The sequence below is a fragment of the Callorhinchus milii genome, unplaced genomic scaffold (genome assembly GCF_018977255.1).
Source record: "Callorhinchus milii isolate IMCB2004 unplaced genomic scaffold, IMCB_Cmil_1.0 Scaffold28, whole genome shotgun sequence".
In the NCBI taxonomy this organism is placed as follows: Eukaryota; Metazoa; Chordata; class Chondrichthyes; order Chimaeriformes; family Callorhinchidae; genus Callorhinchus; species Callorhinchus milii.
In genome coordinates this window covers 2,175,595-2,185,115 of record NW_024704769.1, presented here as the reverse complement: position 1 = coordinate 2,185,115, position 9,521 = coordinate 2,175,595, and the positions used below count along the sequence as shown (strand labels likewise).

General features: G+C 55.5%; 1 protein-coding gene across 1 annotated transcript in view; it reads left to right on the top strand.

Annotated features, from left to right (window-relative positions):
- The first annotated feature begins 4,315 nt into the window (after positions 1-4,315).
- The window catches only part of LOC103173454 (myoferlin-like), a 35,317-nt gene continuing 30,111 nt past the window's right edge, over positions 4,316-9,521 (top strand). The window contains 9 exon segments of the mRNA XM_042344418.1: positions 4,316-4,397; positions 4,936-4,991; positions 5,718-5,809; positions 6,102-6,199; positions 6,818-6,937; positions 7,440-7,585; positions 7,868-7,996; positions 8,529-8,591; positions 9,017-9,067. Of these exon segments, the coding sequence (XP_042200352.1) occupies positions 4,325-4,397; positions 4,936-4,991; positions 5,718-5,809; positions 6,102-6,199; positions 6,818-6,937; positions 7,440-7,585; positions 7,868-7,996; positions 8,529-8,591; positions 9,017-9,067 (828 nt within the window). The 5' untranslated portion in view covers positions 4,316-4,324.

Genomic DNA, 9,521 nt, shown 5'->3' with positions numbered 1-9,521 from the left:
GGCTTTGGGTGGGGGGGAGAAAGACATTGAAGCAGACTTCCTCCTCTGTGGGGGGACTGGGGGTTGGGGGTTGGGGGTTTGGGGGTGGGGGAGATAAGCGGGGTCTTCTCAGAGCTGAACCTGGCTCCAAGGTGACCTGTCTGCCCATGGGATGTTGGAATCGAGCCCCTTCCTCTGTGACGGTCTCGAGCCCCCGGTTCCTGAGCCGGGAGGGGCCGCGGTGTCCCAGGGCACTCGCTGCTGATGGCAGCACAGCCCGGCCCGGCTCATCGGCAGGACCTGGAAGGGCCGACCAGTCACTGGGGGCCGGGAATCCTCCCCCTCAGCTCCTGGTAACCCCACAGCCAAAGCCCTAACTCACGGGGAGGGGGGTCCGAGCCGGACAAGCAGCGGGAAAGCTCGGCCAGACAGCGACATCAATGGCCGGAGCTGTGTGTGGGTTTAGATGGTCAGACTCCAGCAGTTACCCCAACGCACACTCTGGGCTCCCCCTCAAGCCTTGGCTCTCACCAACCTGCGCCTAATACTCTCCGGAATTAGGTAAACGGGGGGGGGGGCGTCCCTCCAGGGAGAGAGAGCACATTCCATTCCAACAATCTATCTCTGGGGTTTCCAGGTGTGCTGCGACACATGGAATTCTCAGTTGGGTTTGGAGACTCTTGAGCAACGGTGACGGGTTTCCACACGTATCGGACATACAAAAATGAAGCAGACTTTTCTTACAGGAACCTCTTTATTGTTCGTCGCTTGGAGCCTGCGGACTCACAGTGTGATGTGAGGCGGTGGGTGGGCGAGTGAGGAGGCCGGGGACAGAGGGGAGAGTGAGTGGCTGAATGAACTGAGAGAGCAGAAGTCTCCTGTCATCCATTGACCATCGATCTCTCACCCAGTGCAAGACAGTCTGGAAATGTGAGGGTTTGTGCCTTTCGTCCACTAATAAGTTCTAGAGACGTTGGGGTGAGATGCTAATCGAAGTAGACTTCCTCCTTGGGGGTGGGGATGAGGGGGAATGGTAACCGGGGTCTCCTCGGAGCTGAACTGGCTCCAAGGTGACAAGTTGGAGTTCCAAAGGCTGAAGGTCCGACCGCCGATGGCGGAGAAGGCCGGAGTCCGCTGAGCGGAGGGAGCAGACAGGTCGATATGGATGAGGATTTTGGACTCGATCCTCTGGGGGATGGGGAGCCAGTGGAGCCGGGCTGCCAAGGGTGGGGGGGGTGGGGTCACGGAGCCCGGTGTGGGAGAGGACGCAAGTTGCAGAGTTCTGGATGATCTGAGGCTTGCGGAGGGAAGAGTTGGGAAGACGAACCTGGACGTGATGAATGCGCCGGCGCCTAATAATCTCTGGGATTAGGTAAGCAGAATGCATCCCTCCTTAAGGGTCTCGGGGATCTGAGGGTAGAGGCAGTGGAGGAGCCGGCGCTGTGGCGGAGGTGGGGGAAGGCAGAGCGGGATTTGAAGGACAGTTGGGGTTTACCGAGAATTGTTGACAATAATCACTGACAATCACAATAATAATCTTTTGCATTTGATACGGCGCCTTATCACGTCTTCGAGACGTCTCAAAGCGCTTCACAAAATACGCGTGTAGTGTAGTGACTGCATAGTTCGTGGGCGAAACTCGGCAGCCAATTGCGCACAGCAGCGTCCAAATGATTATCCTTTACTTATTTATTTTTTGGGAGGGATTATTACCCCCGGAAACTCGATCCGCCAACCGGGTTCCTACTGACTGCTGGTAAACAGAGGCGCGTGCGCGCGCGTGTGTGTGTGCGTGTGCGTGTGCGTGTGCGGAGTAAGGAAAGTTGCCTAAGGTTTTGCCGGGAATCGAACTCAGGTTCTCTCGCTTGTGGGGTGAGGGCTCTAACCACTGAGCTACAGGTCTCCACTGATAATAATCACTGTGTGTTTGGGGGGTGGGGGGAGCTGCGTTGAGGGGGAGGTCAGCCCTGACCCCGTGGAGTCCATTGCTCGGGTTGGGATGAGGGTCAGTGGGTTGTGCGCCCTCTGGTGGGGGAGTGGAGACACAGAGATCCTGGGCACGAGTGTGCGATTGCACAGCGAGTGTGCAAATGCACAAGGAGTGTGCGATTACACAGTGGAAGATGCATTTTTAAACCCATCAATGTGATCATCCCGATGTTTGACACACACGGAAACCCACCGATCAGACACCCGACCGGTCACGGTGACGGGTTTCCGTGGGTGTCAGACACCCGGCCGGTCACGGTGACGGGTTTCCGTGGGTGTCAGACACCCGGCCGGTCACGGTGACGGGTTTCCGTGTGTGTGTCAGACACCCGGCCGGTCACGGTGACGGGTTTCCGTGTGTGTCAGACACCCGACCGGTCACGGTGACGGGTTTCCGTGTGTTGGTCAGACACCGGACGGTCACGGTGTACGTGACGGTTTCCGTGCGTGTCAGACATCCGACCGGTCACGGTGACGGGTTTCCGTGTGTGTGTGTCAGACACCCGGCCGGTCACGGTGACGGGTGTCCGTGCGTGTCAGACACCCGGCCGGTCACGGTGGCAGGTTCCCACATGCATTAACCCCAGTAACCCCAAAAATTGGAGCGATAACCCCAGCCAGCTGCTGTTTGTGATGATTCTGGACATGGATTGACGTCAAGGTTGTGAGATCAGTCACCGTGAATGTCCTGTGAGGGGGCTGAGTGTTGACTCAGTTCCTCCGCGTGTGAATCACGGGTTCCCGTGTGTCTCCATGTGCCGATTAACCCTTGCTCCACCTTCAACCATGCAAACTCACGCCTTGCACTTCATAGGGAGCTTCATCACGTCTTCAAGACGCCTCTAAGCGCTTCACAGGGATACACTATAGAGTGAATTGACTGCATATTTTGTGAGAGAAACGGTATATTTTATGGGGCACTTACTTCTTATCCCTTAATACCCTGAGCTAACAAGTGTCTATCCACCTCTAACCCCATTCCCTGCTCTCTCTCCCTCTCTCCCACCCCCCCACCCCATAGTGTCTGTCCTGGGGCTCGTCCCCCACTGGAGCTCTCTCCTCTAATCCCATTCCCTGCTCGGTCCTCGTACTCCTGAAAAAAATAATTTTCCTTTCCAAGCCGTTGTGGACTTGGCGAGCACAGCCGGTTGAGGTTGGGCGTTCCTCTGTATAAATATTGTGTAATCTCTGTACGTCTTTCTGATGATGTCATATGGTTTGGGTTACATTAGGATTAGTGATGGATCAATCACTGAGCACATCTGAGACAAGATTGTCTTCTTGGCCCAACTGGGTGTCTGACACCCACGGACACCCGTCACCGTGACCGGCCGGGCGTCTGACACCCACGGACACCCGTCACCGTGACCGGCCGGGTGTCTGACACCCACGGACACCCGTCACCGTGACCGGCCGGGTGTCTGACACACACGGAAACCCGTCACCGTGACCGGCCGGGCGTCTGACACCCACGGACACCCGTCACCGTGACCGGCCGGGCGTCTGACACCCACGGACACCCGTCACCGTGACCTGCCGGGCGTCTGACACCCACGGACACCCGTCACCGTGACCGGCCGGGCGTCTGACACCCACGGACACCCGTCACCGTGACCGGCCGGGTGTCTGACACCCACGGACACCCGTCACCGTGACCGGCCGGGCGTCTGACACCCACGGACACCCGTCACCGTGACCGGCCGGGTGTCTGACACCCACGGACACCCGTCACCGTGACCGGCCGGGTGTCTGACACACACGGACACCCGTCACCGTGACCGGGCCGGGTGTCTCGGCAGCGACAGTTGGGGCTTCACCACAAGAACACCGCAGGCGAGTCAAGTGTACCTCCTTTGTGACCCGGTTGCCATGGGTTGCTAAGACCTCTTCGGAGCTGACGCCTTCCGTTCACCGTCACACACTCGCTCCTGGAGACGAGGGGAGGTGTGGAGTGGGAGGGGGAGGGAATGGAGCGGGACAAGAGGTGGGGCGATGGCAGAGATGGCGGGTATTGACCAGGGAGCCGGCAAGCAACAGCAGCAACAAGTTACACTTGTCTAGCGAGCGCCCTTCACGTCGGAAAGACGTCCCAGGGCGCTGGACAGTCGGGGGCTTCTTTTGGACCCGAGCTGGGAGTTGGGGGGGGTCAGGAGGGGTTTGGGGGGCAGGGGGAGTGGGGGTTGAGAGGGTGGCTGAGGGCACGGTCGAGGAGAAAGGTCTTTAGATGGGACTTGAAGGAGGCAAGAGAGGGGGTGAGGGGGAGGAATTGAGGGGTAAGTTCCAGAGGGTGGGGGCAGAGATGCCCGACCGCCGACGGTGGGGTGGTGAGTGAGCAGGTAACGGCTGGGGGGTGAGGATGCTGAGCGTGTCAAACCTGTCGGCCTCCCAGCTCGACAAACCCAACTCCTACATCACCGTGCTCTTCAGAGGTGAGGTCGGAGCACGTCAAGGGCACGCTTACACACGCCAAGCACACGTTACACCCACGCACGACGTCGTATACACACACACGCGGCAAAAACGCACGCCACATAAAGTATTGGAGGTGAGGTGTCGAAACCTACAGATGATAGTGATAATAATAGTAATAATAACCTTGCATTTGATCCAGCGCCGTCTCAAAGTGCTTCACTGTAAAGTGTAGTGACTGTCTATTTGGCAATACGCCAAACTGGAGAGTGTGATAACTAATGGAAAACAACAGAGAAATCATAATAATAATAATAATAATAATAATAATTTGGTCGCTGAATCCACAACTGTTTGCAATTAGTTGCCACGTTTCACCCACAAATCATACAGTGAATTCAATTGATAATATATTGTGTGGAGCACTTTGACACGTCTGGAAGTCATCAAATAATTATTATTATTATTATTATTATTATGGGGAGTCACATTGCACGAGCAACACCCAGAGACCTGGAGGAGTGCTCGACCCTGGGATTGTCCGCTTTCTCTCACCAGGGAAAAAGAAGAGGACAGCCTTAACTGAGGACGAGAGGCACGCTCGATGGAATGAGGTGAGGACCTTATACACCTGGTCACCAGGTGTCCGACACACACGGAAACCAATGCGCCACTGTCAAGCGCTCCGGGACGCTACCCTACGCGATGGCGCTGTAGAAATTCAAGTTGTTGCCATTGTCGTCTACTTTTTCTCTCTCTCTTGCCTCTTTCTCTGGTCTCCCATAAAGAAAAATGTCATGAAATTGCCCCTCCCCTCCTCTGCTGTCTCCCTACTCTCCCTCCTCTCCCCTTTAGAATAGAACCGTAGAATATTACAGCACAGAAGGAGGCCATTCGGCCCTTTGGAAGAGCTACCAACTAGTCCCACTCCCTCGCTCTTACCCCAACTAGTCCCACTCCCCGCTCTTACCCCATAGCCCTGTCATCTTTTCCTCTTCAAGTCCCGATCCAATTCCCTTTTGAAAGTTGTTATCAAATCTGCTGGCGTCCATCTTTCCAGACCGTAACAACTCTCTCTGTGTAAAAAATGTCTCCTCGTCTCCCCTTTGGCCAATTATCTTAAATCTGTGTCCTCTGGTTACCAACCCACCCACCAGTGGAAAGAGTTTCTCCCCTGTCTGCTCTATCGAAAACCCCTCATAATTTTCGACCCCTCTATTAAATCTCCCCTCAACCTTCTCTGCTCCAAGGAGAACAATCCCAATCCTCTCTAATCTCTCCACGTAACTGAAGTCCCTCATCCTCTGTCTTGTTCCCTCTCCTCTCCCCTTCGTTCTCAGACCCTGGAGTTTAAGTTGAAGGGAACTCCGTTGGATGAGAAATCGTCATTCCAGATCCATCTGAAGATAAACGACAAGATTGGGAAGGGCAGGTAACGTACTTGGGGATTGGGGGTGGGTTGGGGGTTGCGGGGGGGGAGGAACAGGGAAGAGGGGAGAGAGGTACTTGGAAAAAAACAATAATAATAAATTGGTTACTCAATCGTCCATTATTTTCGGGACTCCCACAAAACACACAGTCGCTGCACTTTACAGTGTATCCTGTGAAGCGCTTTGAGACGTCTCGAAGGATTGTTATTGCTATTAAGTTCAAAAGAAATGCTACTTTGCCTCCCACCATCCTAGCGATCGCCTACACATCTCAGCTTCTCTTTGTTTCCTCAGAGTCATTGGCTCCACCACCGTCCGTCTCCTCAACTTGATCGGAAATCAGATAAAGACAGTGAACTTCGACAGCGTGGCTCTGACCGACAAGAAGAAACGTCAGGGCAAGGTCCGAGTTCTGTAGTGTGTTCGTTCACGGGCTGATGAGAGCCAAGGCTTGGGGGTGGGGGGTGGGGGGTGGGGGTGAGGGGAGGCCCAGAGTGTGCGTTGGGGTAACTGCTGGAGTCTGACCATCTAAACCCACACACAGCTCCGGCCATTGATGTCGCTGTCTGGCCGAGCTTTCCCGCTGCTTGTCCGGCTCGGACCCCCCTCCCTGTTAGTTAGTTTGGGCTTTGGCTGTGGGGTTACCAGGAGCTGAGGGGGAGGATTCCCGGCCCCCAGTGACTGGTCAGCCCTTCCAGGTCCTGCCGTTGTTGGGGAAAAGAGAAGGGAGCTTCTCCCTCTCCCTCTCTCGACATCCTGACCGACAAACCTCCAGATAAAATCACTCGCTCGCTTCACGGGTATTTGCGATGGACGTGACTGGGGCCAAATTAGCTGCAGCCTCCGCCCACAAAACACACAGTCACTACACTTGACAGTGAATCCAGTGTTCAGCGCTGTGAGATGTCAACCACAGCAACTAACAGCGACTCGCACTTGTATTCTCCGGGAGAGTTTGTCCTCCTGAAGCAGGATAAGTGCAACGTTCTTGTTGGTTTCCGTGGCTGAAGGGTTCTTTCTCGATACCTACTTGTCGCTCCAGACGACGCTGAGCTTCCAGGTAGTCTACGACCCTCCGGCAAAGGCGAATCAGGAAAACCGTGGCACCGGGAAACAAGACAGCCAGGCCGGTAAGAGAGCTCAGTTGGTCAGACCGCTACCCCTCGCAAGCGAGAGGGGGTAATAATCCCTCAAAAATAATAATAATAATAATTCGGTCACTCAATTCACGACCGTTTGTGGGGACTTCGCTGTGCGCCATTGGCTGCCGCGTTTCGCCCGCAACGTACGCACGCCGGTTCCCTTCACCGCGGGACCATCGATGCGCTTTGAGACGTCTCGAAGACACGATCGACCGAGCTACCCCGCCCGAAGGGCTCAGCGAGGTACGGGCAAGCTGTCGTGGAACGTCAGCAATAAGTGATTAACGCGCGAGGTTTCGGGGCGAAGAAAACACTTCAGCCCATCTCCCCCCTCCCCTCCCAGTATCCCTTCCCTGGGGGACGGTGGGGGAGTGGTGGGGGAATAAGGTCCATCAACTATTGACTGAGATGGGGCGCGAGGGGATTGAGCCCTGGAGGGGGTGGGGGGGCAAGGGGAACGAGGGCGTAATTGGTGTCTCCGTTGCTGTAGGCCGGGAGAGGGAGAAGGAGCTGGCGGCGGGAGATGAGAGCTCATTGCCGCTCAGACAGGACCTGGCCCTCTCACCGGATCGGGAGACGGGCAGGAAAGTCTCCAAACTGTCCCGCATCCTCTCCGACAAGCCCCAGGACTTCCAGGTACAGCCGTGGCCATCACCAGAGCAACGCCACCGCCCCCCCGTCACCGTCACCATCACCATCACCACGTCACACGGGAATATCACCCGGGTAACTCCACACACACCGTACACCGTCACTAGGGTACCAACACACTCCAACATCACCATGTTGGAGTGTGTTGGTACCCTAGTGAGTGTCCACTTGCCCTGATTGAGATGATGAGTGTGGAGTATGGAGGGAGGGAGAGCGAGGGGGAGGGAGGGAGGGAATGGGCAATGAGGAGAAACTCTCCCTCCGCAGGTTCGGGTCAGGATTGTGGAAGGCCGACAGCTACAAGGAGCTGACATCCGGCCTGTGGTGAAGGTGTACGTGGGAGAGACCGTCTTCAGAACCCGGGTCAAGCGAGGAAACAACCCTTACTTCGAAGAGGTGAGGGTGGGGGGGAGCGGGGTAACCCTGGAGGAGATTTAACCCGGGCATTAAGGGGCATCAATCCACTCCTTGAACCCATCACCACACCCATACCCACCCACCCACCCCCTGGCCCAGCTCCACTGGCTCCCTGTCCACCAGCAACAACAACAGCAACAACAAATGGTGTTTACACAGCGCCTTTCACATCGGGAGGACGTCCCAAGCTCCCCCACCCGTCCGGAACTCCGTCCACCTCACCCCTTCTTTCCCCCCTTTAAAGCCTGTCTTAATAACCCTCCCCCCCAAAGATAATAATAATAATAATTTGGTCACTTCAATCCATGACCCTTTGAGGGGACACTGCTGTGCACAATAGGCTGTCGCATTTCGCCCACAAAGTCGTCGTCATTATTAAGACCTATCGTTATGACTGCGCTTTCCGTCACCCCCCCCCCCACCCCACCCCCCACCACCCCCTCTCCCTCTGCCTCCCTCTCCCCCCACCTGGTGCAAATGCAAATCATCCAACGCTTTTTTTCCTGCGCAGATTTTCTTCCAGAATTTCCACGGACTGCCCTCCGAAATCTTCAATGAAATTATCCACATTCAGGTGAGGGAGTGCTGTTTACGGTGAAAAAAAGAGTCACCGTCACACAACGCCCGTCGCTTTTCCCGGTGGGGGTGGGGGGTGTGATGGGGGGGGGGGGGTAATAATCCCTCGCCTCACTCAATCCGCGACCGTTTGTGGGGACGTCGCTGGGCGCAATTGGCGGCCCCGATTCTCCCACAAAAAGACACGGTCACTACACGTTACAGGCGCATTCCTGCGAAGCGCTTTGAGACGTCGTCTCGAAGGCGTGAAAAGCGCTGTATCGAATGCGAGGATTATTATTTTGTTATTGTGAGCGCTTTGAGACGTCTCGAAGACGTGATCGGGCACCGGGTCAAATGCCAGGATTATTATTATTATTATTATTATTATTATTATGTATAAAATTACAATATTATTATTAAATAATAAACGCTTGTTTGAAGGTTTTAAACTCCCACTCGCTCCGGGCTGACTCCATCCTGGGAATATTCAAGGTGAGTGTCTCAATCTCCTGGTTCGTCCTTCAGTCAAACCATCCTAATGCCCAATGCCCCTCCATTCCCAATCCCCCTCCATTCCCAATCCCCCTCCATTCCCAATCCCCCTCCATTCCCAATCCCCCTCCATTCCCAATCCCCCTCCATTCCCAATCCCCCTCCATTCCCAATCCCCCTCCATTCCCAATCCCCCTCCATTCCCAATCCCCTCCATTCCCAATCCCCCTCCATTCCCAATCCCCCTCCATTCCCAATCCCCTCCATTCCCAATCCCCCTCCATTCCCAATCCCTCTCCATTCCCAATCCCCTCCATTCCCAATCCCCCTCCATTCCCAATCCCCCTCCATTCCCAATCCCCCTCCATTCCCAATCCCCCTCCATTCCCAATCCCCCTCCATTCCCAATCCCCCTCCATTCCAGTTTCTCTCTCTCTTTCTCTCTCTCTGTGTC